Genomic DNA, 27,647 nt, shown 5'->3' with positions numbered 1-27,647 from the left:
TTTGCTTGTCTCAGTCTGGGCTGCTTTGCCCTTTGGGCACCAGGTTTGGGGGTGGGGTGGGGTTGGCTTCTGGGCCAGTCCAGGCACCTCTAATCAAAGGCTAAAGAAGATAGTTGAAGGCACTGGAGAACACTCAAGAGAGTTGCGTTAGGGTATTTGAAGGGCTTGGAGAAGGGGAGGCGTGGCACTCGGGCAGAACCAGGATCCCCGTTTTAGAGTTGTAAGGAACTAGCTAGCCTAATCTCCTCATTTTACAGATGAGGAAACTGAGGCCCAGACTTGCCCCCCAGTCACACCCTGGGACTAAGTGCAAAGCTAGGATTCACACCCTCATCCTTTGACTCCAGATCCAGCCTCCAGCGCCATCCTACCACCTCGGCTGGAAGCCCTCAGACAGGTCACAAGACCACTTGTGGGTTACTGGGCTCAGGTGGGGAGGGACTCCTATGGTAGAGGCTGGAGGTCCCCTCCAAACTCTCAGATTCTCTGTGGTTACATAATTGTGCCTGGGGTCTTGGTGACTCCTCCCTGCCTCTGCCTACCCCGCCCCCCGCCCCACACTTTCCCCACAGAGCCCTCTGATCCCAAGAAATCAGAAGACGCGAAAAGAATAAAAAAGCTGCTTTAATTACAAAAGTCCAGCACAGAGTGGGGAGGCCAGCCCCATCATGGCTGGTGGCAGTGAGGTTGGACATCATGACAGTGAGAGCTGCAGTAACAACCCCTCAAACGCCAACAACTCCCCTCCCACCCAGCCTCAGAGCCACCCAAATCACCTTAAATAACTTAAGTAGAGACCCCAGGACCCAAGGCCTCATTCCAGTGTCTGGAGCGTCTAGTCTGGAGTCCTTCCTGAGGGACCCCCCCAGCCTCCAAACCCTCCCCTGGGCAGCCAAAATACCCAGGACCCTACCCAGCCCCTCTCAGAGGGGAAGGTGACCCCCTCAGGCTCAGGAAGAGGATCCCGTCCTGAAAGGGTACTGCCAGGAGACCCCCCTCAGAGCTGCCGCTGGGCTGTGAGATACTTGAGGGCAGCCGAGCCATAGCGGCGGGACAGGTCCTGGTGGAATTCATCCTTGAGGGCCCAGAGGCACCGGCGATAAGTGGGGCTGGAGCGGAACCTGGAGATGTCAAGGCTGGGCGCGTGGGGCAAGTGGATGGCAAAGGCCTCGGGCAGAACCAAGAACTCATACTCCTGCAGATGAGGTAGAGAGGGCCATGGCCCAAGGGGATAGTGGAGAACCCACAAGGCCAGAGGTCAGGAGCCTGCCTCTCCTTCCTCTTGGCCACTGCGCCTGCCCTTTGGGGTTCTCATCTGTAAAATGAGGGGTTTGAAAGGCCATTCCAGCTCAGACATCACAGAGTCTAAGGGGTCCCACGTCTGGCTGGGTGGGATAGGTCTGAGGGGAGGGAGGGAGGAAGGATCCAGGCTCACCTCTCCCACCTACCTGTGCATCCAGCTCCATTATGTGGGCCACCTTGTTCCAGCCAAAGCCCACGAACCGGGGATCATAGCGCGGGCAGTCCCGGGGGACCACCACGTAGGGCTCATAGTCAGCTGCCCACTCCACGCGATAGGGAGCCTGGGCCTCCCGCCAACGGGTATAGTCAGTGGGCTCGTGCCCTCGGGGCCAGACATGGTACCTGGGAGGCCCAGGAGACACACGGGTCACACTTAGCTGTCACAGATGGGGTGGAGGGGAATGGGAGGGGAGGGGTCTCACCTGAAGGTGTAGAGGGAGCCGGCATCCAGCAGGGACAGCAGCTCAGTCTTGGAGGTGGGGAAGCTCAGTCGATAGCGAAGGGTCTCAAAGGCTGGCACCACCAGAGCAGCTTTGCGGGTGGCCAGGCCCAGCTCCTTGATGGAGGTCCTGGAGGAAGAAGAGACATGAGAGGGGAGACACCCTCCACCCCAGGAAAGGACAGCCCTCGCAGGGTGTGAGGTAGCAGCAAAAAGTAGACAGTCTCAGTGGAATAAAGACTGGGGAACACGACCTTCCAAGTGACAGGAAATCACTGGTATAAAGACTAAAGGCTAAATCAATTAAAACGTGTTTTCCAAAAAGAGCCAGGACTCAGAACCTAGCCAGCTGTGTGACTGCGCAAGTCACTCCCTTTCCTGAGCCTGTTTCAGCATCTAGAAAACAGGCATCATATCACCCCAGCCCAGCATCATCAAACACCATGACCACACGTCTGAGATGCTCTGTAGCCCTAAAGCACCGTACAGCCGTAGAATCTCAGCCCCAGCCTCCCTACTATCAAAAACCCCTTCTCTCCCATCCTCGAGGCCCCCAGTGTAACCAGACTCTTGGAATCATGGAACTATGAAGAGCTGGAAGGGCCCCTGAAGCCCCTTCGCCTAGCTCCTCACTGCTCTCCTGCCTCATCTTCCCCAAGATGAGGAGTCCAGAAGGGGCTGATACCTGAGGTAGTCATAGAGGGAGTAGGCTGGCAAAAAGTCGATGTCACTGAGGAAGACATAGGGAGTGTGGGCCTGGCCCAGAGCCACGTTCCGAAGCAGGTTGACGGGGTAGAGGGGCCCTTCTCGGTACACAATGTGGTAGGCCACATCCCGCCGGGCAGACAGCACCTCGGAGGCCTGTGCAAAGTGCAGGAACTGCTGGGCTTCCGCATCCGACAGGTACAGGGCCAGGCTCATGGGGCCCGGCCAGTGGCGGCAGAGGGCCTCCAACATCTGCAATCTTGGGAAGCCAGAGGGAAATCAGTCCCACAGAGATGGATGGCTGCCCAGCCCCTCCTGTTCCTTAACCCTCTACCCAACCCCATTCTTCCGTCTCCTCTATCAGCCCCTCGCCTTCCCCACCTCCCGTACCGGTCCATGGACAGCTGGGCTACCAGGGTGACATCATGGGGGTGGGGGGCAGGAGGGTCATAGGGCAAGAAGGTGAGGTGGACACGGTGGATGGCGAGCTGCTGCCGACGGAATTCGTAGCAGGCATCATCCTCCTCCAGCTCCACCAGCGCTTGCCTTGTCTAGGAGGTGTTGGGGAAAAAGTACTGAGCATGGACCTCCCTGAGGTTGGGGGGATATCCTCCCTGCCAGGTCAGAAGTGGGGGAGTGCCTTCTCAAGTGGGAAGCTAGTGTCTGCCTCCTTCCCCTCCCCCAGCCCCGAGGAGGGTGCTTGTCTCCCCTAGTTAGGGAGAGTGGGGGGGGGGAGCGGGTCTCACCTGGCCCGGCTCGGTCTGGGGACCACTAATGCAGCCAAAGAGCTCTCTCCGCAGCAGATTCCCGTCATATTCCAAGAAGGTCTGGTAGAGATTTCGGAAGAATTCTACATGCTTATTCTTAACCCCAAGCTTCTTTGGTGAGTTCCAGTGAATCACCTTGGGAGAGGAAGGCAGGAGAGAAGGTGAGGCCCTGGAGTCCTGCCCATTAATGCCCCTAGGGGGGGCCCCCCGGACCGAGGCACTCACCTTGAGGTCAGACGCCTCCGAGTAGCATTGCTCAGCCCGGGTGTGGTCTGAAAGCTGCACGTTCCAGGAACATGGCAGAGGATTCACCAACCAAGGGTGTTGCTTGATTACAGCATTGAAAATGTCCTGAAAGGCAGCAGTGACACCCTGAGCCCGCCCCCACCCCCACCTCACCATCAGCCTGGAGCCCAAGCCCAGGGGCTGTTCCCTACCTGGTCAGCCAGAGAGGTGGCCAACATGGTCAGCAGCTCTCGTTCAGCGGTCAGCCTCCACATCTGCTCCCAGCCCACCTGCCTCAGTCGATCCAGATGCAGAAGGATCACCCCTGTGGAAGGCACTCAGGCTGGGGGATTTCCAAAACCTCCGACCCCTCCTGTCCTTCCCATTAGGTCCTATGGTACCCATATGTGGTACCCTAATAACAACAGCAGCTCATGTTTCAGTGATATTTAAATGAGGCAGGGAAGTGTGAAAATTATATCCCATTCTTTCATATGACAAGACTGAGGCCCAGACACAGGAAGGCCTTACCTGTGTTGAAGCCACGGCCTAAGGCAGGCCAGGGTCGGTGGTTCTTCCAGAGATTCCCTAGGTACCAGTCACTCTGGTTTTCCACCAACCCAATCACCTGCTTGTCTGGGAGGAAAAGAAAGCAGGGAAGGAAATGGAGGAGGCAGGAACCATACCCTACTACCACTGGCCCCTGTTCAAAGGCAGGGCTAGACTCCTCCCCTTTCCTCCTGGTACTGGGGTCCAAGATGTCCAACGTTATATGTGGGGGTTGGGGGGAGGGGGAAGAGGCCATGGAGAAGAGGGGTATCACAGGGCACTTGGTCAGAGGTCTTGGACGGTAGGAAGGGCAAGGGAACAAGGACCTCAGGCTGCCAGGCTCCCCACCTGAGAATTGGGCAAAGACAGCCCACAGGTCAGCGATGTCAGAAGCAAATGTGATATCAGTGTCGAGGACGATGACACGGGTCAGGGTGGGGGGCAGCGCATGGGGGAGGGTCAGCTTCAAGAGTCCGTAGATGCCTGAGTAGTGCTTATTGGGGATCCAGGCAACCTCAGGCTATAGGGGAGAGGGGATGAGATGAGTCGCAGGGGGCAGGTACAAGCCCACTTCTCCCTTCCTGACCTGGAGCCCAGAGGCTGCCGGATCAGCAAGGGACCAAAGGTCTCTTCATTCAATGGAGGCCCAGTGAGGGGAATCACTGTGCCGAAGCTAAGGAGAGAAAAGAGGATGGATGAACTAGGGAGTCTGAATGCACATCCAAGAGTACCATTTTCTCTCTCCTTTTTTTCTCATGGTTTTTCCCTTTGGTTCTGATTCTTCTTTCACAACTAATGTGGAAATGTTTAATAGGATTGTACACGTATAGCCTGTATCAGATTGCTTGCCATCTTGGGGAGGCAGAGAAGGAGAAAAAAAATTGGAACTCAAGATCTTATCAAAGTGAGTGTTGAAAAATAAATAAAAAGAAAAAAAAAGAGGAGGGTGGAGGGTAGGCCTCCTGGACAAGGAGGGGAGGGCTGGAGAAGAGAGACAGGAGACAACGCTGCTGGCCTGCCTGATTCTGGAAAACCAGACACTTCTTTTCTGAGACCATCCTGAAGGACAAGGATTTGGGGTCACCTGTGGGGCTGAACTGTGTTACTCTACCCCAGCACTGACTGACAAGATGAAACAAGGTACAACAGGAAGGGCACTTGACTGGGGGGTCCCGCTCAGCTCAGAATGCCCTCTCTGCTGCGGGGTGATTTACACCAGGTCAGTCCCTCAACCCCTTGGGGCTCACTCCCCCCGCCTTCCAACAAGGTGGGGAGGGTTGGGGCAGGGAGGACTGGCCGATCCCCGAGGTCCTTTTCTGCTCCTAAGTCTGGGAGCCCATTGGATGATGTGTCCAAGGTCACCCAGCTAGCTTAGTAGGCAGAGTCAGGTGCACTCTCATCAAAATCATTACACCACACTGCCCCCAAGAAACGTGGCCAGGGCCAGGGCCAGGCCCAGGCTGCTGGCCACTGGGGATGGTAAAGGAAGAGCCCAGGACTTGGGAAGAGGAAGAGAAAGCTCCAGCTGGGGGGAGGAGGCAGCACCCAGGGGACAAGAGCCATTTTTTGTTTCTTCTTTGTACCTCCCTGAATGGGGCAGGCAGTTCAAAACGCTGATCAGATTGCAAGGGAGTGCAGCTAATACTGGGGCAGGGAGGGGGCAGGATCAGGGCTCCCTACCTTGAGCTCATCAGCATTGTAGAAGCTAATGAAGACAGAGGGCACCATCCAAGTGTGGAAGAGGGTTTCCAGGATGTTTCGGGCCACAGCATCCGTTACCAGATGGAAGTGCAGAGGGTTCTTCCTGGGGATGGGAAGTGGGGGGAGTCTGGCTGAGAGGCACCAGGTAGCTGCCAGCCCAACCCTGCTTGGACTAGCCTTAGCCCCCCAGGCTTCCGGGAGGAAATCAATTTGTAACCTTACCAGCATTAAGCTGCTCCCACTATCTTTACTGGCAGGGGTCCCAGGACTTTGGGGAGTGGGGTGGGGAAGGGGAGGTACCTGTGGAAGAGGATGGACTTGACCAGAGTGACCACATCACGGCTGGAGTTGTGCCCGGCACACACGATGGCCACATGCAGGAGCTGGCGGGTCGGGGGTGAAGAGGAGAGATGCACCCCAGGTCCTATGCACCCCTCCCACCTGGTCCCTCAGGCAAGCCTCCCCTACTAGGCTGGGGGGGGGAGGTGCTCAGAGGTCATCTCGTTCAAACCCCTCATTTGACGGATGAGGAAACTGAGGCCCAGAGAAGTTACAACAGATGGTAAGTTTTAGAGCTGAGATTTAGCCTCAGGTCCTCTGACTCCCAACCAGTGAGCTCCTGCCTCCCAAGACAGCAGTGGGAACTGGGGAGTAATGGGGCAAAGATGAGCTTGGAGGCTTCAGTGGCATATTTGGGAGACTGGTGAGACTAGTTTGAGTGACTGAGAGAAGGGGAATGGAAAAAGATACTATCTCAGAATCACAGAAAGTCTCAGCCAGAAGGGTCCTTAGAGGCCTTAGGCTCTTAACCTTGCGTGCAGGCTGGTAAAGTCTAGGAACTCCTCAAAATAATGTTTTTAAATTTATAAAATGATTACAAAAGGACCCCAAAGTGAGTTAAAATAAAGGTGTAACTTTTCCCACCCAAGTTCCCACACCCCCTGAAATCTATCCATGGGCCCCAGGGTTAGGAATCCCTGATCTGGGACAGCCCCCTGGTTACCCACTAGGACGGGGTGGCCAGAGGAGGTAAGTGATCTGGCCCGAGTGGCCCAGCGAACTAATTCCAAGGGTCTCTTGCTTCTCTCCCACAGGGCACGACCCCCTGTCGAGTTAGTGGGCGAGTCTGGGCAGGTGGCTTAGGGTGGGCCGCTAGGACAGGTCCTCGCTGTAACATCTGTTGGGCTCCGGGGGTTCGGCTCACCTCGCATTTCCCTACTGTGGGCTGCTGACCACAGGCCGTGCGGCCCCACGTCAGGTCGCGCTCTCCGCTGCGCTCCGAGGGAAGTCTCCCCGGGGCCCCCCAGCGCCGGAGCTCCTCCCGAAGCTGCCGATTCTCCTCCTCCACAGCCCTAACCTGAGCCCCCAGTCCCGAAAGGGCCCCTCTGGAGCAAGGGGAAGGCAGTAGCAGGCGGCCATCTGCAGGGGAGCAGGGAAACACGGGGTCGGCGTCGGGGTCCTGGCTGGAGAGCAGCCCTCCTCCCGTTGGCCCGCTGACCACTCACACGCCAGGTCCCCGCTGAGCAGGTAGAGGCCGGACAGCAGCAGCAGCAGCAGGAGCAGCAGCAGGAGACTGGCCCCTAGCGCCTTCAGCCGCCCCCGCCACCGGGGCAGCATGGCCAGCTCAGGGCGGGACGGCCCGGCCCGGGGCAGCAGGCGGCATCCTAGACCCAGGGGAGAGAGGGAGGCAGGAGCGAGCCTGGGGCTGGGGCTGGGGCTGGGGCTGCCCAGTGCCGCGGCCGCGGCCGCCCCGTCGAGGCAGCACTGGCCCGCCCTGCTGGCCCTTCTGTGAGGCGCCCTCCCGCTCTCACCTGCGCCACTCGTTCCCTGTCCTGCCCCGTCCGGCCTGGCCCGCCCGGCCGCACCACCGATTCTTCCTGAAAGCGCTCAGCCCGTCCAGGCAGGATCCTGCCCCGCCTCCCGCCCTGCCTGCCCGCCCAGCCACCTTGACTCAAGTTTCACCTCGACTCCGCTCTGCTCAGCCTGGAACAGGGAAGGGGGGAGGGTCCGATTAGCTCGAGGCTTGGGGATCAGGAACTCCCCCCCCACTCTAACTTGGAAAGGTGCGGGGAGCATGAATGCACCCCGCTTCAGTCAGGGGGACGGCCCAGCTGCGGAATGCAACTCCCTGGAAGACCACCCAGGAAGTGCCCCCTCCCCCCTCCCATTTACCTGGTTTCAACTCAACACACTTCTTCGGGCTAGTTTTCTCCCCGTGCCCACCAAATCTCACAGCTCACAGGCTTCAAGCTAGGCAGCTGGGGAAGGGGGGGCGGCTGGGCGAAGGCAATCTACCCCCTACCCTGGCTCGCAGGCACAAAAGATCCAGTCCGCAGCTCTCGGGCTCTTTCCCAATCCCCCCCTCAAACAGGCAAGGGGGCGGGGCCTCTTGGGGCCTGCTGACCCCGGCCAAAGGGATCAAAGGAGACAGGCTGGGGAGGCAGGGAAATTACTGGACAGGAGCAGAGTTTGCATGTGAAAGGTGGGGGGGGCGGGGGGCGGAGAGGATGGGGGTGGAGGCCACAGCCTAGAAAGGAATGTGGATTCCACTGAACTGTGTCCCAGTCCTGCCGGGGAGGGGGTGGGGGGGGACTTGGGAGTGGGGACACCTGTCCCTCTTGGAAACCTGGCCAGACCTCAGGCAGGAGGCGAAAAGGAGGAAGGGCAGGTGGGGGAAGAAGTCTCTCCCCAGTGCTGCCCTTCTTGCCCCTGTTCAGATTGTGGCTGTGGCTTCAGAGGAGACAGGGAGGTGCCTGGGGAAGGGGGGCAGCACACATTGAGACCTGCCTTGGTCTGGCTCAGGAGCCCATGAATCTGAGAGTCTTCCTCCAACCAGTGTTCCCCGCCTCCACCCCAATCTCCCAGAGCTCTGGACCAGGCTGGGCATGAAGACCTTCTTTAGCAAAACATCTCTCACCTCCCATCCGAGAGGACAGATCTCAGGTCTGGGGGCCTGGCACCATATGAGCCTGGGAGGCCATTAGGGCTGGGGTGCCCTTAGACAAAGTATAGCTCAAGGCTCATAGAATGAGATTATCCTGATCTGGGCAGGAGACCAGAGCTGGGGATGTGTGGGGGTCATTCTCAGGTTCCTGGTTGAGTACTGCCAGCATTCAGTTCCTAATAGACTCTCAAGGTCTCTCCCTCTTTATACCACTGTCTACCCAGAGTAGTCATTCTGCTCCATTCCAGTCTCCCCCCACCCCAACCCAGTAGAATATGGGGCAAATATAGAACACAGAATATAAGAGCAGAAGGAACCTTAGCACATAGAACAGGGAATGTCAGAGCTGGGAAGGACCTAAGAACAGACCTCAGTACGGGGAATGTCAGAGCTGGGAGGGACTTCAGAATAGGAAATGGCAGAGCTGGGAGGGGCTTCAGAACAGGGAATGTCAGAGTTGGGAGGGGCTTCAGAACAGGGAATGTCAGAGCTGGGAGGGGCTTCAGAACAGGGAATGTCAGAGCTGGGAGGGGCTTCAGAACAGGGAATGTCAGAGCTTAGAGGGCCCTTAGAATACAAAATATCTGAAATGGAAAGAACTTTGGACCAGAGGATGTGAGAAAAAAAATGTTGAAGTGAAAGCAACCTTAGAATACAAAAGATGAATTGTTAGAATGCATTCATCTATATATGAATAATACATATATTCATAACATACAAATATTAGAATATAAAAGATCTTAGAACCACAGAACATGAAGGCATTTTAGTGATGGAGATAGAGTTCTGGCCCTTGAGTCAAGGAGATCTGGGTTCAAATCCTGCCACAGACACTGTGACTGTGGACAAGTCATTTAATATCTCTAAGCCTCGGTTTCTTCCTCAGAAAAGTGGTGCTAATAACACCTGTGGTACTTATCTTACAGGTGTGCTGTGAAGTCAAAGAAGATAAGGTAGAAAAAGTGCTTTGTAAATCTTAAAAGGCAATATCCATGTCAGTTATTTTTATTACAACAGAAAGTCAGTGCCAGGAAACACCTAAGAACACAAAGGTCAGAGCTGGAAGATATTTCTTATATCATCCATTTTCATGGATGGGGAAACTGAGGCCCAGGGAAGTTGTGATTTGTCAAAGGCCCATGGAGCAGGTTAGCACCTGCCAGCTCTACAGCTCAGTGCCTTTCAAGTTACAATAGTGTCTCTAGGTGGCCCTCCAGGGCACAAGGGGAAAACTGGAGGGACAGGGGAAATGGGAATGATGGGGCAGGGGCATCCTGAGCCCTGAGCTTTCCCTACACTCCTGAAACATTCTCTTCCCCTGCCCCTCAACCTGCACCCCATTGGAGAGGCTTGGCATGGGTTGGACCTGGGATTCCATCAGGGTGAGGGGATTTCCAGTGTGGAGACTTCCTCTACCTCCCCAGGTTGGCAACTCCACCATAACTTACAGGTTTAGAGCTGCCTCAGGCACTAAGGGAACATCCTTCCTTCCCCCCTTTAGGCAGGGGGATGGCAGGCAACACTGGAACCCGAGTCTTCCTGACTCCAAGGTCAGGCACTACATCACTACTCTTGGGGGAGACGGTCCTGCCCTTTCCTTCGGGGGTGAGTGGGCTCCTGGCCAGAATGTGCACCTCAGAGTGGGGCCCTTCCCCTCCCCTCAAGGGGAGGCCCAGCTCTTGGCCCTTGAGAGAGAACTGGGAGGCTCTTTAACACTGACTTTACAGTTACCTGACAGTTTTTTCACACAGCAACTCCCTTCTCCCTCATTCTCACCTGATGGAGAAACTGAGGCCCAGAGAGAAGCGCTGGCCTCTCAATAAGCTGGCTGGGCTGGGGGAGGTGGGGAAGGGCTTCAGTTTAGGGAAGGAGGTCAGTTTCAGGCCAGAGGCTTAAGGCCAGCCTCCCTCCCTCTGCTCTCCCCTCCAATTCTAGGTTTAACGGAGTGCCAGTGCCAGCTTGGGGCAAGAGCCAAGAAGTCGTTGTGCCCAGGCAGGCGCCCAGCCCAGCCCGTGGCTCTCTGCACACAGCTGCTCTTTGTCTCTGGGGCACTTATCTAGTCTGGGATCAGGGAGGGGAAACCAAGAGGTCTGGCTTCTGGGGCTGACTTCCCTGGAAAGGCCTGAGGCTCTCCCATCGGCCTCCCTCCACCAGCCCACCCCTAGCTGGCCCAGCTGAGACTGAAGGAGACAGTCCTTCCTCAGAGCTCAGGCCCTTTGATTCAAATCCCTCTCCCACCAGGAGGTGGGGAATTAATTCTGAGATCCTGGCTCCTCGACTATACCCCACCCTCTACACCCCCTTAGCCAACAGAGCACAAAGAGGGCTTTTTTTTTTACGAATGTAAATGGTAGAAGAGGCTTAGAATGACCTCTGAGATCTTCTTTAACTGTAAGGTTCTTGGGCTGTGATTCACAGGTTCAGCCCTAGCCTTGTGGCTGGTATACAGTGGGCACTTAATAAATGCTTGCTGAATTGAACCTTCAGACTCTGTGATTCTCAGGTTCAGTCGCAACACAATGTCTGGCCCACAGCTGGCCCTTTAAGAAATGCCTGGTACACAGTACATGCTTAATAAATGTTGAATTCTCAAGTTCTGTGATTCCCAGATTCTGCCAGGTCAACCAATATTTATTAAGCCCTTACTGTGTGTCACACATGGTTCTAAGCACTGGAGATCTGAAGAAAGGCAAAAGAAAAAATTCGTGCCTGATCCCCAGGAGCCAGTGTAATGGGAACATTTGGGTAAACAACATAAGGAGATACAAAGTATATATGAAGTATCTGGAAGGGCCTTTGAGAACCAAAGGCATTAGTGCCTGGCACACTAGAGGGGCTTACTAAATGCTATTCAATAGGCTCTGGGCAGTTTCTTTACAGATCTGTCTCTCCCCCTCCTCTCTCTCTCTCTCCTCTCTCTCTCTCTCTCTCTCTCTCTCTCTCTCTCTCTCTCTCTCTCTCTCTCTCTCTCTCTCTCTCTCCACATACACACACACACACACACACACACACACACACGCACGCACACACACCTTCTTGTGCTCCCTCCCCTTGGTTTTCTTCTCTTACTCCTCCCCCTGCTACTTGAGGGAAGGAGAAAGACAATTAAAAAAAGTCTCAAAATGTCCTTGGCACCCTAGACTTCTCAGGCACCTCTTTACCCATGACCTCATTAGATCTGTGAAACACCCTTAAGAGGGTAAGGAGGGCACTTGGATCCTCTGAAGGGCTGGGAAAGGGGTGGGATGTGGGAAACAGAAACAGAGACAGAGAGAGATCTGAGCCCCAGAAGCTAAGTGATGCGTGACCAAGTTAGTCCTACGTGCCCCAGCTCCCACTAGCTCTGTCCCTAAGCTAGCCCAGTGCCCCCGCTCCCAGGCCTCCCAGGGCTAGCTCAGTCCCTAAGCGTCACCCTGCCAAGGGCTTGCTGGCACCTGCCTCCGAAGGGAGGAAAGCCTCTTCCTCCTTCTGTCTAATCAGCTGGACTTTCTCTTTCTCTTCTTTTCCTCTCTCCTCCCTCCCTCCACCTTCAAACCAGTCTTGCTCTTGAAATCACAGCCTTAGGGATCGTCTTTGTAGAACGGGGAAACTGAGGCCCGGAGAAAGGAGTGACTTCTCCGCGGATGTAACCAGTAGAGAGAGGTCATAGAGCTGGAGAAGGGTGCCAGATTCGGAGTCAGAGGACAGTGCTATCATTACTAGCAGGGTGATCTTGGGCGAGTCACTAAATTTTTCTGGGGCCTGTTTCCCATCTGATGGGACCTTCCAGCTCTAAAACCAGTGATTTCAAGGTGAAGAGTCAGAACTTGAACCCAGCGCTCCTGACTCTAACCCTACGGCTCTTTCTATGACCCCGACATGAAACTTCTAGTCGGCTCCCGCTCACTCCAAGCTCCTGCCTTAGGGAGCCCTCCTAAGAAAGGCGGCAGTTTCCCGGGGGTCCAGTATAGACTTGGTGGGCCAGGACCCCCACAAAGCCCGCGAAGAGGTGAGGTTTCGGAGGACTCCGAGCTTCCCTGGGCTGGGAGGGCTCAGTGGCGGCGGATTATCCGCGCCCACGGGCGGGCAGTGCCCTCCTGGGGCTGCTGCTGCCGGGGCTGCTCGGACCCGGGACGGGCAGGGACCGGCTGGCGTCAGAGCCTGGGCTGGGGCGGGGCAGGACGGTTGGGTCCCCCAGGCCCTGTGCCTCAGTTTCCCCCAATGACACACCTTCCCTCCCATGAGGGAAGGAGAGGAGCCCCAGAGGAAACCGAGGGAAAACCTTGCCAAAAGCTCGGCCGCCCCCAGCCCGACCTCGCTCCCGCCGGCTACTTCGGGCCAGGTCTGCCGGCCCCCCAGCAGCGTAGCCCTTTAAATCCTGTCCTTCCACTCGACCCTCTCGGCGTTCGATTGGCTTAGTCCACCTGTCGAAAGGAACGAGCTTCCTCCTCCCTTCTCTGGAAGCAACTGCTCGGGCTGCCCCCCAAGCCCTACGGATCCACGCAGGCGCAGAGCCAATTCTGCCAAAAGGCGGTAGAGCGTGGCCGGGCAGGATCCTGGTTGGACGGCCCTCTGGAGCATTGGGACCAATGAAGTGGCGGGGTTGAGCGGGAGGGCCCGGGCAGGCCGTTGCCAAGGACGACCTTAAGGGGCGGGAACTTGGCCGGGCGGAAATAAGGCGGGATCAGGGCCGGAATCAGGAAGTAGGCTGTAGGGCGCAGGACGCGGCGGCAGCTGCTCCCTGTTCCCAGTCCCGGTCTCACGCCAGTCCCGAGGCGCGATGGAGAAGCTGCGGCTCCTGGGCCTGCGCTACCAGGAGTACGTGACCCGCCACCCGGCCGCCACGGCCCAGCTGGAGACGGCGGTGCGGGGCCTCAGTTACCTGCTGGCAGGTACCGCTCTGACCTCTGACCCCGGAGTGGGGTATGTGGCTGAGGGACAGAGTCAGAGACGCTCAAGAGTGAGAGACAGACAGACCTCCGAGAGATGGAGACCCCTCCCCCGACTGAAACATCCCTCCCACTGAGAGACAGCCCCCTCAGACAGAAAGACAGAGACCCCCGAGAGACAGACCCCTGAGACAGAAAGACAGAGATCTCTGAGATTAAGAGATAGAGACTCCCAAGACTGAGAGACAGGCAGACTCCCAAGAGATGGAGACCTCCCCCACTGAGCGATAGACCTTTTAGACCAAAAGACATACCCCTCATACTGAAAGATCCCCAAGACCAGAGACAAAGATGCACCCTAAGACTGAGAGACTAGAGACACCCCTCAGGTTGAGAGACAGACCCCTTGAAACTGAGGCCCCTGAGATTGATAGAAACTCCTAAGACTGAGAGACAGATAGACCCCCCCCAAGAGACTGACAGACTCCTGCAGACTGAGATAGACCCCCAAGATACTCATTCAGATACCCCCAGAGACTGAGAGACAGAGACCCCCTAAGAGTGAGAGACTCATGAATTCAGAAAAACTTCTTTTGCGCATACGTGACTGTCAGCACCTCCATTGACACGCTGCAGGGGTGACCTTGGACAAGCCCCTTCATGTATGGTTCTTGTTCTCTATAAAATGAGAGCCTTTGCGGTCTGACCCCCGAGATGGGTGAGGGAGCTCCCCTCTAACCCCCTTCCCTTCTCTCTCTCTTTCCCAGGTCGATTCGCCGATTCCCACGAGCTGTCAGAACTGGGTATGTATGCCGGGGTAGACCTGGGTGGGGGGGGGGCGGTTGCCTGGAAGAGGAAGGTGTGTGTGGGCTGGGGTTGTCAGACCCGGATTCGAAAGTTCTGGGCTCCCCCCTCCCCCTGTCAGTTTGGGGAGACAGGAGGTGGAGGAACAGGTTGGTTTCCCCACGCTGAGTGGATGCGTGTTGGTGCTCGCGACTCTGGGCTGAAGGTGAGGAGAGGGTTTCCTCACTGGCTGCCTTTGGCCCTTCCCAGTGTACTCCGCCTCTAACCTGCTGGTGCTTCTGAATGACGGCATCCTGCGGAAGGAGCTCAGGCAGAGCCTGCCCGTGGTAAGGGGCCGGGGAGGGACCCTTGCAGGCGGGGGGGAGACAGACGCAGCCTCTAGGCCCCTCTGATGCCCCTCTCTTCTCGTCCTTGCAGTCGCTGTCCCAGCAGAAGTTGCTGACGTGGCTGAGTGTGCTCGAGTGCGTGGAAGTGTTCATGGAGATGGGGGCTGCCAAGGTGTGGGGGGAGATGGGCCGTTGGCTCATCATCGTCCTCATCCAGTTGGCTAAGTACGTTGGAGGGGGTGGGGGTGGGGGGGACGGCCCAGGACACCCCTGGGTTCACGGTGAGCCCTGCCAGGGTAGGTCCTCTGTCCGCTCTGTGCCGCTCTCTTCTCCACTGAGGCTTCTCTATTCACAGGGCTGTGCTGCGTGTCCTGCTGCTGCTCTGGTACAAGGCTGGCCTCCAGACCTCACCCCCCATCATGCCACTTGATCGGGAGATGCAGCTTCACCCCCAAGGTGAGCCCCCACTTTCTTCATGCCCTGTTCCCCCATGTATGTGACCTGTTCTTCAGGAGCCATTGGGCCAGTTGCCTGGCTCTCCTGGGCCCCGTGAGGAGGTGGGACATGGAGGGCCCTCAGAATGCTGAGGCCAAGGGGCTGTCCATCATCACGGACTCCGTGGCGTTCCAGAATCCAAGTTCAAGTCCTGGCTCTGACACTTGCCAGCGAGGTGATTTGGGGCACATCGGTTTCTTTCTCTCTAAAATGAGGACCTTCCTTGGAGCACTGCTTTAAAAGGTGGCCGCTGCCCACACAGTGAAACCTTGGGCTCTGAGCAGCAGCAAGCCCTGAGGTCTGGGATAGCTGGCTTCTGGGCCTCGCTCTGCCACAGCTCTCCTGCTCCCTCCCCCCCCCCCCCGACTGTCAGTTCTGGCTTCTCCCTTGTAGTCCTATTGTTGGAACTTTGAACCTGAAAGCTTGAGGGCTGTGTAACACTATTACTGATGGCTGTGGAGAGCTCTCCTTTCCAAAGTATTTTCCTTATCTTTCCTTCTTTGCTCCTGTAAGGCCTCTGAGAGGTATGTAGCAGCAGAAGTTTAATAATAATAACAACAACAATGCCTAATATTTATAGAGCACTTCCTGTGTGCCAGGCGCTGCTCTAAGCTCTTTACAATTCTTTTCCAATTCAGTCTTCACAACAACCGTGGGAGAAAGGTGCCATGGTTATTCCCATTTTACAGTTGAGGAAATTGAGGCAAAGAGGTGAAGGGACTTGCCTGGGTCACACAGCTAGGAAGTGTCTGTGGTCGGATTTGACCTCGGGTCTTCCTGACTCCCGAGCCACACCCCATCACGCTGCCTGTTGGTGGAAGCCCAAGGTTGTATGTGGTGGGTAGAATTTCCAGGGACAGTGGGTCACTGCCACACCTCTCCCAACCCTTAGCAAAAGAAAATGGTTTTCCTGGCAGACAGCTCAATGGCTGCCCTTCCAGGTAATTGGTGCAGGCAGTGGCATGAAAATGGTGCCTAATGGAGCCAGGGACCTAGCTTGGAGCCCAAGCGTTGACGCTCATCAGACAGCTGACCCTCTGGGTGAGAACAGAAGCAAAGGCTGAGCCAGGCAGCTCCTCCCTTGCTGTGGCTGCTCGTGTGGAGCAGCAGTCTTGGCCCTTTGGGGGCCTTCCACCTTCATCAGGATACAGGGACCCCTGGAAACAAAACCCCAGCTCTCTTTCCATTGTCTTCCCCTCTCCCTGCTGTCCTCAGCTGCTGCTGGGGGTCACCAGAACGAAGGCTGGGCTGCGTCCTCACCCTCGTCTTCTGTTATCCGCTCTCGCTTCCCTCTTCTGCACATTTCTTGAGCCCCAACTCACGTCTTGGTTGGTGACCTCCCTGCTCCACATCAGCTTCTTGAGACATCTCCCATCTTTTTTCTTGCTCCTTGGAAGGGTTTCCTCGTCTCTTGGGAAGCTGGTGCTGGGGGGGGTTTCCTCTCTCCTGGGCTGATTTTAGTCTCTAGGATTTGGCCTGTGACGGTGTGTTTCCCCTACACCAAGGCTGCCTGGCAGGCGCTACCCACTGTGTGCCTCTGTGGGATGGGGGTCGTTTAACTCTTCCCTAGAGGACTCAGTTGATGGAGTCAACGCTGGTATCCAGTGGACACTCCGCCTTCACCTTTCAGTTGCCCCTGGTGCCCTTGTGGAGAATTGGGGCTAGTCCTCAGACAGGGGCAGAGCGTGCATTGTTTTCTGTTGATCTTCACGCATTAGCTAAGGGCCTACTGGGTACCAGGCCTGCTCTGTACTAAGTGCTGGGGATACCAAGAAAGACTAAAACAGTCTGCCCTCAAGGAGCTTACTATCCAAGGAGGGGGACAACATGGACGTAACTATGTGTAGACCAGATCTGTACAGAGTGGATGGAAGGGAACCCGAGAACAGATGATGGCTGGCCACCTGGCTGGGGCCTCCTGCAGAAGGGGGCATTGGAGCTGAGCTGAAGGATCCCGAGTAAGCAGGGAGGACCCCACCCCCAGCTGTGGGGGCACACAGCGAGACACAAGCACAGAGGGAAGAGGTCAGAAGTCCCATGGGAGGACTAGTCTGGATCTTAGAGCAGAGAGCCCAGTTGAAATAGGCTGGCAACGTGGGAAGGGGCCAGGCTAGGAAGGGCTCGAAATACCAAAGAGAGGGTTTTATCATTGGTTCTGGAGGTAACAAGGAGTTGCTTGAGTATAGGGCTGGTATGGTCCTGCGAAGACTTGCTGGTGCTGATACCATGTGACTTCTTCCTCCAGGACACCGACCACCCTGCTCCCTTGGCCTTTTTCCCCTCTGCAGGTGGTGAGCACAGTGTGGGCAGCCAGGACCGGCCATACGTGGGAAAGCGGTCCAACCGGGTGGTGCGATCCCTGCAGAGCAGTAAGCGGGAAAGGGCGGGGGGAGGGACACGTGGTCACTCAGGCTTTAGCTCCATGGCACCCCACCACTGTCCCCACCTGCCCCCCTTGCTTCTCCCTACCCCACCTGGAAGCCCTCCCTTCTCATGGGTGTGACTCTGTGTTTCAGCACCATCCTTGCACTCAAGGCACTGGGGAGCCCCCCAGCAGCAGGAAGGGCGGATGCATCACCGAGGGGAGGAGCTGGAAGCTGGCCCCACCCCCCTGGGGCTACGGGAGACCATTGCTGAGTCAGTGTACATAGCCCGACCCTTGCTGCACTGTATCTGCCAGAACCCAGGCTGTGGTGGGGGGAGGAGAGGCTGAGGACAGAGGGGGGCTGAGGGGTGGGGCCGCACTGTTCAAGAGGACCTTGACCCTTTCACTGTCAGTGCTGAGTCTGGGCCTGTGGGGTCAGCGGTCGTGGAAGCCTTGGCTCCTGTCTGCCGTCTTGGACGTGACTAGGTAAGTGTGTGTGTCTGGGGTGGCAGCTTCTGCTGGTAGAAGTCAGGAAGACCTGGATTCAAATCCGACCTCAGATACTTCCTCTGTCACCCTTGGCAAGGCATTGCACGTCTCTTTGCCTCAGTTTCCTCATCTGCAGAATGAAGATGATGACAGCACCTGCTTCCCAGAGTTCTTGTGGGGATGAAAGGAGATAATAATTGTAAAATACTTAGCACGGTGCCTGGCCCGTAGTAGGTACCATATAGATGCTTGTTCCTTCCCCTCCTCTCACTTTAAACGTTGGTATCCTTTTGACCTCAGGAGCTGCTCCTGTCCAAGGACCTTTTGTGCCAAACCCTCCAGGAGTGGCCATGTAGCCTTGTTTTCAAGGCTCTCAGTGAGCTGGAGGCAGCCTGCACTATGTCAGGGCATCTCTAGCAGTTAGGAAGCTTTTCCTTTTCTCAAGCCTAAATCTGCCTCTTTGCAGCTTCTTCCTTTTGCTTTTTGCTTAGCCCTTGGGGCCAGGCAGAACAGGCCTCATCTTCCCCTGGACAGCCCCTGGACTCGTCTGCAGGATTCCATGTGGGCAGGGAAGGCAGACCCCTGTGAGGTCGAAACTCCGGGGGAGGGGGCCCCTGTGGCCAGGCAGCTGAGGGGGGAATCGGTACAGGAAGTGGCGCAGCTAAGGGCGCGTGCCCAGGGTGGGGCACCAAAAGGGCGGCACAGGACTAAGAGAAAAAGACCCCGGCTCCGGCACTTCCTGGGTGTCCTGGGCCGAGGCCCTTTAACAAACCTGGGCCTCGGTTTCATCATCTCTCAGGTGAGGGAGTTCTTGGACCATGCGGCCTTTAAGGTTACTTTGAGCTCTAGATCTGTGAACAGGAGTCATAGAATCTGGGTTCTAGTCCAGGCACTTAAGATGACCATGTACAAGTCCTTTAACCTCTCCTGAGCCTCAGTTTCCTCATCCACAAAATGGAGTTAATAATGCTTGCATTATTTGTCTCAGAGCGGCTCTGTGTCCCAGGGACTGTGTTTTGTAAACCCTTGGAGAGCTCTAGATGATCCAGCCTTGGCTGTCTCTTACTTCCCTCTCAGAACACTGATTGTGGGGAGGAGAGCTCAGAAGAGGGGTGAAGAGCTTGAGTGATGACTCCCCTTCTCCCCCCAGTCTTCATTCATGTTAGCAAATGTTTAATGAATGCCTGCTATGAACTGGGCTTTGGGCTGGTACTAGGAACACGGGAAAAGTGAAGTCCCTGCCTGTAATGGCATGGGGAAGGGGCCATGTAGAAGGGAGGGTGCAGAGGCAAATACAGTGAGAGAGAGAACGTTTGGAGACAAAGACATTCAGACAGAAGTTGGAGGGGGCAGGGTGCAGATTCAGCAAGGGTTACATAAATGCCTCTGTGTACCAGGCACATATGGAGTCAAAAATGTATAGAGTAAGGGGCAGCTAGGTGGCACAGTGGATAGAGCTCTGGCCTTGAAATCAGGAAGACATGAGTTCAAATCCAGTCTCAGACACATGACACTTACTAGCTGTGTGACCCTGGGCAAGTCACTTAATCCCAATTGCCTCACCAAAAAAAAAAATGTATAGAGTATAGGGATAAAATGACAGTAGCTCGTGTCTTCAGGGAGCTTCCAGCCTAGTGGGGTGTCGGGACGAGCTTCACAGGGGAGGCAGCTCCTGAGATGAGCCAGTAGATTGCAAGCTCTGAGAGAGAAAGGCTTCATTTTTGGTATGTACTTAGCACAGTGGCAGGCACACAGTAGGAGCTGAATCTATGCTTGTTTATTGATTGAAGGAAGAGAGGGTTTTGATCGATGGAGATAAGCAAAAGATGTGTACCAGCGTGGGGATAGCCTCTTTGAATGCATGGATTTGCAGCTGTGAACATTTCAGGCCTGAGCCTCTTCCCTTGCTTCCTTCCTTCCATTCACAGCCTGAGTCTGCTGAGTGACAAGAAAGGGCTGACTCGGCGGGAGCGCCTGGAGCTCCGGCGACGGACCGTCCTGCTGCTCTACTACCTGCTGCGCTCCCCCTTCTACGACCGTTTCTCAGAGTAAGGGATTCCTGGGGGGCTGGCGAGGCCCTAGGGCAGGTCAGGGCGGGGCCTGGGGCCTATGTCACCTGAGGGACCAGTGTGTACCCACAGAGAACTGATCCACCAGCCTAGATGTGGGAAGGCTTGATGCCCAGGAGGTAGAAGCCAGTACAGGTGACCCAGGAGGACCATGGGGGCAGGGGCAGGACGAAGGATTACTGCTGGGCACGTGCAGGCCGATGCCCAGCAGGAGCTGGGTCCGAGCTGCTCAGGTCTCCTTTCCCTTGCTTTCTCTGTCCAGGAAAATGACCTTTGGGTCAGGAAAGGACAGGACAAAAGAGGCTAAGTAGAAAGCTGATACCAAATAGCAATGAGGAAGTAAAAAAAGAGCCTCCCGCTGCCCCCGGGGGAATTCACAGCACCGCTCAGATGAACCACATCCTTTCCAGTCTGGAGAGAGCTCAGGCTATGGCAGCTGGGCCCTCGGCTGTGATCACATAGAGTGAACGGTCCAGGTGCTGCAAGCTTGGGGGTGGGCAGCCTTTATTTAAAATGTCAGCTGGAGGCCAATGAGCTGGCTTTGACTTCCTGGCAAAATTCTAGAATCTTTTAATGGATCTGGAGAATGCCCTCACCATCATTGACCGACCTCTAATTCAGGAGGGCTAGGCTCTTCCTGGTCTTCTTGTATAAACATTGGAGGGATTGCCTAGGATAGCATTCCATATGACAGTCCAGTTAGAGTCACTGAGAGCTGGACTCGGAGAAGGTTGTTAATGGCTCAGTGTCAGTTTTTATCAGTGGCATACCTGTAAAGACTCAGGTGGCATGGTGGCCAAACCTGCCGATGTCTCGGAGCTAGGGGCGCCGGGAGCTCAGGCAGCAGTAGGTCGTACACAGATCTGAAAATATCTCTGTAGGCCAGGACATTGAGAAAGCATGAAGGCCGAATCTCACAAAGGCAGAATGGCCCAGCAGATAGTTTGTCTGAAAAAGCTCTTGGGGCGTTAGTAGACTGCAGCCTCAGCATGGTCCACCGGCATCCCACAAAGTTCCCATAATGGTGGTCTGCACCCAGAAAGAGCTCACCTCCAAACATAAGGAGGTGACGGGAGAGTTGGTCAGTTCTTGGCCTCACAATTGAAGACGAGGGCCCAGAGGACAGCAGCCAGTCTGGCGGAGGACTATGGGTCCCTGCCCAATTTGGACCAGTTGAAGAGAAGAGAGGCCTTGGGGCAACCTGCCAGTTGTCCTAGTGTATCTGAAGGGCTGTCACACAGAGGAAGAATTAGATTAGTTCTGCCTGGTCCAGAGGGGAGAGCCAGGAACAGTGAGTAGAAAGGGCTCGGGGGAAGGAACCCAGTGAGAGCCATCCCAGCATGGGCTGAGGTGCTGGGCTCGCCTCCATGGAGTTCTTCGGGGAGAGGACGGACAGCCACTTAGTGGGCTGTGCTGTAGTGCTGGTGTCGGGCACGATGGCCCCTCAGCTCCCTTCGAGCTCTGCAATGCTGCAGTTCCTTCCTTTCCCTCCTCTCTTTGGTGGCTAATGCAGGCAGCGTGGATCCGACTCGGCCAGGTTCTGTAGAGGACGCTGTTGAAGGAACTTTGACGACAGCACAGGGTGCCTCGAAGTCTCCTGGCCAGGGTTCAGGGCCGCACTGGGCCATTCACTCTCTGGGTCTAGCACAGTGCTTCCCCGCTTCCATTTTTATTGTTGTTACTCTGAGTCTCAGTTTCCTCATCAGCAAACTGAGCATGGTCATAATTCTAATGCTGCCAACATCACTGGATTCTCATCTCAAGTTCTGTGTAAGTGTTGCTGTGGTCAGTCGTCGAGAGGCCCCAGCTCTTCGGGATGCTCTTGGGGCGGACCGACCTCCGGTGGCAGGCACTGTCGCCGTCGTCGTCATCTGCACCCCCCCCCTTTGAGTTCCTTCTCCCCCAGTGACCTCGTCTGTGCTTCTAGATGTATGCGTCTGGGTGTGTGTGCAGTGTGCCCAGGCAGCACAGGAGCCGTCTGAGGGCCGTAGCATCCCCACCACCTCACACAGCACTCAGCACATAGTAGGTGCTTAATAAATACTTGTTGATTGATTGATTAGAATTTAAAAATGAAGTAGTTCCTTCCCTTGAGGCCCTTTCAGTTTACATAGTTAAATAAATACAAAGTAGCTGCAAAGTGATTTGCCAGGTTAGGAGGAGAGCACCACTAGTGGGAGGAAATCAGGAAGCGCCTTGGCTCGGAGTCAGCTCTGTGGCTGAGCCTGGAAGGGAGCTAGAAATTCTAACGGTAGAAATGAGGAGGGGGGTGTTTCAGGCAGGAGAGACCACCTGTGCAAAGGTGTGGGGGCAGGAGACGGAACAAGTCAAAGGAATAGCAGGTGGGCCAGCTTGGTTGGAAGGAGAGTAACAGGGAAATAGGTTTGGAACGATTCACCGGAACCAGCTGGCGAAAGATTTTAATGCCAGGCGGGAGAGTTTAAGTTGTATCTTAGAGGCAAGAGGGAGCCACTGAGTCGCAGCAGCAGCAAAAAGGTCTGACTTAGGCTTTATGGAGATCCTTGGCAGCTGGATGGAGGATGCATTGGAGGGGGGTGCAGAGACCAACCAGGAGGCTTTTGCAAGGATCTAGGTGGGAGGTGAGAAAGGGCTGAACCAGAGTGCAGAGAAGGGGATGGCCACAAGGGGCGCTGGGAAGGTTGAAGTGAGAAGCCTCTGATGGCAGATGGGGGTGAAGGAGACAGAAGAGTCAGGAATGACTCGGAGATTTAGAAAATGCATAACTTGACAGAAACAGGGAATCTAGGCAGAGAGGTAGGTGTTGGGGGAAAGATAACGAGCTCCATTTTGTGCCCATTGAGTTTGAGATGCCAAGGGGAGCTGTTCAGCAGAGATGAGGGTCAGGAGCTCGGGAGAGAGACTTGGGGATTGGGTAGCTCTGGGCGTCTTCTGTGCAGAGATGATGATTGAACCTCTGGGAGCTGACGAGATCACCAGACGAGAGTGTCGAAAAGAGGGCCCAGGACAGGTCCCAGAACAGTGCTCACACATAGAGACGTGAGCCGTGTGGGATGGCCCACCAAAGGAGGATGAGGAAGGTCAGATCGGTAGCAGAACCGGGAGAAGGAACTTGGAGCCAGAAAGAACCTTCTGAGTCCTTAGTCCCTCATTTCACAGAACTCAGATGCCATGACTTCAAATCCAGCACTCATTCCAGTGGACCACACCGCCTCCCATGGGTTTGTCAGGAAGGATGAAGACTGAGAAGAGTTCTTGGGCTTTAGCAATTAAGACATCATTGGAAACTTTGGAGAGAGCAGTTTGGGCTGAGCTGTTGTTTGTCCTTTGTTTTCGAAGAGAACCATGACATCAGGAAGGGGATGCCAGGACTTGCAAGTGAATTGGATTTAAGTGAGGAAGGGCTGTGCAAGGTCACCAGCCTCACTTTCTCCTTCGGAGCCATCTGGGTCCAGTGGCCAGATATGGATCAGGATGACTGGAGGTGACCCCGGGCTGAGCACTGCTGGCAGAACCTAGACTAGAAGGGCTTAAGAAGTGAGGGGGAGGTAAGGGAGTGGAGGTGATGAGCATGGATTACTTTCCCTAGTTTGGCAGTGAAGGGTAGGAGAGAGAAAAGAGCATGAATTGATGGCCGGATCAAATGAAAGTTTTTCAGAGATGAGGGAGCTTTGAACATATTAGAAGGCAGCAGGGAAGAAGCCGACAGATGGAGGATCAAAGATTTGTCAGTGGGGAAATGATGGAAGGGACAGACTCCCGTCAGAGGTGGCAGGGGAGGGGATCACTGGCCTTCTGTCCAAGGAGTGGCCTTGCTAAATTTGGAGGATCTTGTCACCCAGTTGACCACAGGATGTTGAATTTTTTGGCCACTGCCGCAGTGCTCAAAGACCATCTGCTGTTTCATCAAGGGGGTGCCATCTGCATCAGTGGAGGTTGTGCCCACACCAAAAATATCCATGGCTCTTTCAAATACTAGAATGGATTATGATGAACAGTGCTTCAGAGGGTGGTCATTATTATTGTGATTAGGTGGGCACCACCTAGAAAGTGTCTGATCAGAATTAACAAGCAAGTGTTCCCCAAAGCAGACTAGGAACCTGGCAGGTGGAGAGATGGAGCGAAGGACTTGGATAAAGTGGACAGCGCCCAGAGAAAGGCAGCCAGAATGGGGAGGGCCAGTGAGGATCTGTTAAGGAGCTGGAGACAGTGAACACAGAGAAGGTCCCAGGGGATGTAGAGGAAGGGCTGTCATGTGCAAGAGCAAATAGCTCTGTCCTTCTTGGCTCCAGAGGGTCCACCCAAGAGCCACGGGGTGGAAGTGACAGAGGCAGATGAAGCGGGATTTCAGGGAGAGCTGGCTGATGATTAGAGCTAGGCCAGAGTGCAAGTCGGCTGCCTCTGAAACTGCTGGGTTCACCCTCATGGAAAGCCTTGAGGCAGGGGTAGGATGACTGCTGGGGTTTGTTAAAGTTGGGGTGCTTATGGGGTCAGGGGCCAGAACTCAGGGCCCACTGAGGTCTTGTCCAGCTCTGGAATTCTGTGATTCTGAGTTCAGTTCTTGTCTAGCTTATTGTCAGTCAATCCTATAGTCAGTCAGTAAGCATTTCTTAAGCACCTACTGTGTGTTGAGCACCCGTGACCATGAGAAGAGGGGCGGAGACCCTCAGTCTGGCAGAGCAGAGCTCCAAGGCGGCTCATGGGGTCAGGGGTGGAGGTCACAAAATGACTGGTCTCCATTCAGGACTGGCCACATGGGCTAGCCTTAGCCAAAGGCCTTTGGGGTTCCTTCCTTCCTTCCCTCTGGCTCCCCAAGCCCAGTGCCCACTATACAGTGAGGAACAGGGTCAGTTGTACTCTCAGCTCCATCACTTGCTGACCGGGGGCTACTTGTCTCAGCCTCTTCCATGTCTGTTCTGTGACAACAGTTCTGGTGGGGTGGGGCGGGGCCAGGTGCTTGAAACGGCGTGTTTCCCACACTCGCAAGTGCTCTGGTGGCCTTGTGTCTTGTATAGCTAGGATCGGAGAGTCCCACATCATGGGAGAATCCGGAATCCCACACTTCCCTCAAGGAGCAGAGGTGGGGGAGACCCTAGAGCTGCAGGGGTGTGGGGAGAGGCATGGGAGCCATAGCAGAGCGGGAGCAGGAGCAGGCAGGCTGACGGGGGAAGCTGCTGTCTTATCTCACAGAATCTCAGAGTCCAATTCCACCAAACGCGCAATCCAAATTTAGCAATGCAACCCACTAGGCATTTATCAATAGGCTGCTGTGCGTGGGACAGAGACAGAGTGAAAATCAGTGCCTGCCTTCAAAAAGCTTCTGTTCTACTGGGGAGATGCTGTGTGAAAACACAGAGCTATAGTTATAGGTATATAGAAATATGTGCACAGAATATAAATATGGAAATACAAATACATGTATACATATGAAAACAGGGAACAGATAAAGAACGTAGGAAGGAAGGAAGGAAGGAAAGAAGGAAGGAAGGAAGGAAGGAAGGAATGAGAGCTGATTTGAGTCAGAAGCACCCGCAGCCCAGGGCAGTCATCAGAGAAGGCCTCCTCTAGGAAGTACACAAAGGTTTCTAAGAAGTATTGAAGGGGTCCCTAGTCCGTGCAGAAGACTGCTTATTAACTTCATTTTCAAATATAACATCTGTTTTATTGTATTTTTATTATTTGCTAGTAGTTCCCAGTTAAAGTTTGATCTGGTTTCTCTTGTCTGTGTGAAGACACAGTTGTAGAAGACCGAGTGCCAGATTAGGGAACAACAAAAAAGTTGGCCGGTTTGGCTAGCAGGCTTTCCTCCATCCTTTACTTTGGTTTTTCATCCCTTTGAAGAAGGGAGCGCTGGCGGCACCCTTGCTAACGTATACGAAAGGCAAAGTTGAAAGCTGACGACGGGGCAGCGGAGTAGAACTCGGAGGGAGAGATGAAGCCGGAGCCAAGGTCTTGTTCTCTCGGTCCCTCACTCTCCCTTCCTCCCCAGACCCCAACAGAATCTCACCTTCCCTTCAGCAGGTTCTGGTCTGTTCTATTTCCCAAAGTCACTTTCTACCGTCAGAGACAGGGGCCTCCTTGACTCAAGCATTTCTTCCCTAGTCCCCTTCAGCCTGTTTCCTCACTGTCTTCCATCCAGGGACAGGATCCTCTTCCTGCTGCGGCTGCTGGCTGATTACATTCCTGGTGTTGGCTTGGTTACCCGTAAGTGTCGGGACAAGGGGTGAGAGCAAAGCAGGTGCCTGATGGCTCCCAGCAGCCGGGTGCTGCTACCAGGCTTGGGTTGTGATGAGCTAGAGCTAAGAGGAGGAGGTCCTTGAGTCTGGACCTGCTAAAGGCCCATGGGTGGCTGTTGAGACCAGGAGTAGGTGGGCCCTGGTGGCTGGACAGTAGGCATGGTCATAGACCAGGTCCAGGGGTAAAGATGGAATGATGCAAGTTGGAGGGGTGGCTGTGGAGGGCAGGGGAAGACCTTTGACCCCCCCCCATTCTTTTCCTCTCTCCTTTCAGGGCCACTGATGGACTACTTGCCTGCTTGGCAGAAAATTTATTTCTACAATTGGGGCTGACAGGCAATCCAGGGCTGAGGAAGAAGGCTGCTGAGAGGGTGGGGGATGTGGGAGGCATGATCTGCTGCGGGATCAGGCAGCCCATCCCTTCAGCCCCTCAGCTCCTCTGTCCTCTAATAAAACTGGCCCCTAGTGATGCTCCTAAGCGTGTCCCCTCTGTGCCCCTACGGCAAGGGGAGCCCAGGGCCCCACAGAGAGCCCAGCCGGCCCTTAGGAGCTGGAACCGCTCCGTAATGAATGACCACCTGTTCTACACAGCACAAGCCCTGGGCCTGCCCTATACTGCAGTGCCACCTCTTTTAATGAAGCTCCATCATGTGCAATCAGCAAGAAACTTCTAATCCCTGGAAAGTAGGACTGGCCACCTTCCAGCCTCAGGACCACCTACCTTTGGTCAGGACTTCCTGTCGAAGGTAAATAGGGAGGACCTTGGTAGAGCTGGGATATGGTCAGAGAGAGTCCTTTGGCCTCCAGGGTCTCCTCCATCCAAGTCTTTAATCTTTCCTCCCCTCCTCCCCAACTCAAAAATAAGAAAAGTCTTCACTTTCCCAATGAACACTGTTGACTGCTAATTGTTATCTATGGCTTGTATGGACGTGTAGGTGGGATGCTTGCCTCATTTGCAGATGACCAGACCGGGAAGAGTAGCTAACCTGTTTGCCAGTCAGAATCTCAGATGTCTCAAGAGCTTGGCCTTTAATGAGGTTAAATATAAAGCCTGGCACTTGGATTCTTTGACTCTGTGGCACAAATAGGCATATCTAGACAGCAGCTCACTTCAAAGATCACTTTTTAAGCATTTGGGAATGACCCCTTAGAAGCTGTCCAAGCCAGCTCCTTCATTTTACAGATGAGAAAACTTACTGGGAGGTCCAGGGACAGAACAGACAGCTTCCATTCTCCTAGGGGAGTTCTCCAGCTGAGCCAACAGCCAGAGAATGCCTGGCTCAAGTGCAGAGAGATGGGAGGCAGAGGGTCTTTGCCTGGGACACAGTTTGTGAAAGGGAGGGATCAGAAATAAGGTTGGGAAGGCAGGGCTTCCAAGCTCCAG

The 27,647-nt window shown here is 55.1% G+C and overlaps 2 protein-coding genes across 4 annotated transcripts; one reads left to right on the top strand and one right to left on the bottom strand.

Moving 5' to 3' along the window:
• Positions 1–606: 606 nt before the first annotated feature.
• Positions 607–8,134, bottom strand: LARGE2 (LARGE xylosyl- and glucuronyltransferase 2). Of its 3 annotated transcripts, XM_021009832.2 has the most exons (16): positions 7,861–8,134; positions 7,500–7,671; positions 7,194–7,352; positions 6,893–7,107; positions 5,989–6,071; positions 5,668–5,791; positions 4,336–4,507; positions 3,970–4,074; positions 3,651–3,763; positions 3,439–3,564; positions 3,193–3,348; positions 2,837–2,997; positions 2,427–2,705; positions 1,725–1,871; positions 1,449–1,644; positions 607–1,195 (listed from the first exon to the last, which is right to left on the bottom strand). In XM_021009832.2, the coding sequence occupies exons 3-16, from the start codon at positions 7,303–7,305 to the stop codon at positions 998–1,000; spliced, it is 2,187 nt and encodes a 728-aa protein (XP_020865491.1). In that variant the 5' UTR covers positions 7,306–7,352; positions 7,500–7,671; positions 7,861–8,134; the 3' UTR covers positions 607–997. The 3 variants fall into 3 exon arrangements, with proteins under 3 accessions (XP_020865491.1, XP_020865492.1, XP_078004300.1); XM_021009833.2 differs by lacking the exon at positions 7,500–7,671; XM_078148174.1 differs by lacking the exon at positions 7,861–8,134 and having other exon boundaries at positions 7,194–7,575.
• Positions 8,135–13,293: 5,159 nt separating this feature from the next.
• PEX16 (peroxisomal biogenesis factor 16) lies at positions 13,294–27,152 on the top strand. Its single transcript, XM_021009712.2, has 11 exons — positions 13,294–13,503; positions 14,268–14,303; positions 14,554–14,630; positions 14,722–14,855; positions 14,986–15,086; positions 17,414–17,494; positions 17,642–17,794; positions 17,904–17,976; positions 19,908–20,027; positions 26,167–26,231; positions 26,538–27,152. Exons 1-11 carry the CDS (start codon positions 13,392–13,394, stop codon positions 26,594–26,596), a joined length of 1,011 nt encoding a protein of 336 aa, XP_020865371.1. The 5' UTR covers positions 13,294–13,391; the 3' UTR covers positions 26,597–27,152.
• Positions 27,153–27,647: the final 495 nt, after the last annotated feature.

Source organism: Phascolarctos cinereus, unplaced genomic scaffold (assembly GCF_003287225.1).
Source record: "Phascolarctos cinereus isolate Bilbo 61053 unplaced genomic scaffold, phaCin_HiC Scaffold_9;HRSCAF=440, whole genome shotgun sequence".
NCBI lineage: Eukaryota > Metazoa > Chordata > Mammalia > Diprotodontia > Phascolarctidae > Phascolarctos > Phascolarctos cinereus.
This window is presented reverse-complemented; position numbering and strand designations above follow the sequence as displayed.

What these genes read in the sequence shown, in the direction of transcription:
- LARGE2 (XM_021009832.2), bottom strand. Translation starts at nt 7,305, where the DNA reads ATGCTGCCCCGGTGGCGGGGGCGGCTGAAGGCGCTAGGGGCCAGTCTC. An exon ending in ACAATGCTGATGAGCTCAAG is followed by an intron (nt 4,508 to 5,667) that starts GTAGGGAGCCCT and finishes TCTCCCCTATAG; the next exon opens with CCTGAGGTTGCCTGGATCCC. An exon ending in GGCTCCCTCTACACCTTCAG is followed by an intron (nt 1,645 to 1,724) that starts GTGAGACCCCTC and finishes TGGGCCTCCCAG; the next exon opens with GTACCATGTCTGGCCCCGAG.
- PEX16 (XM_021009712.2), top strand. Translation starts at nt 13,392, where the DNA reads ATGGAGAAGCTGCGGCTCCTGGGCCTGCGCTACCAGGAGTACGTGACC. An exon ending in GGTGCGATCCCTGCAGAGCA is followed by an intron (nt 17,495 to 17,641) that starts GTAAGCGGGAAA and finishes TCTGTGTTTCAG; the next exon opens with CACCATCCTTGCACTCAAGG. An exon ending in TTCTACGACCGTTTCTCAGA is followed by an intron (nt 20,028 to 26,166) that starts GTAAGGGATTCC and finishes TCTTCCATCCAG; the next exon opens with GGACAGGATCCTCTTCCTGC.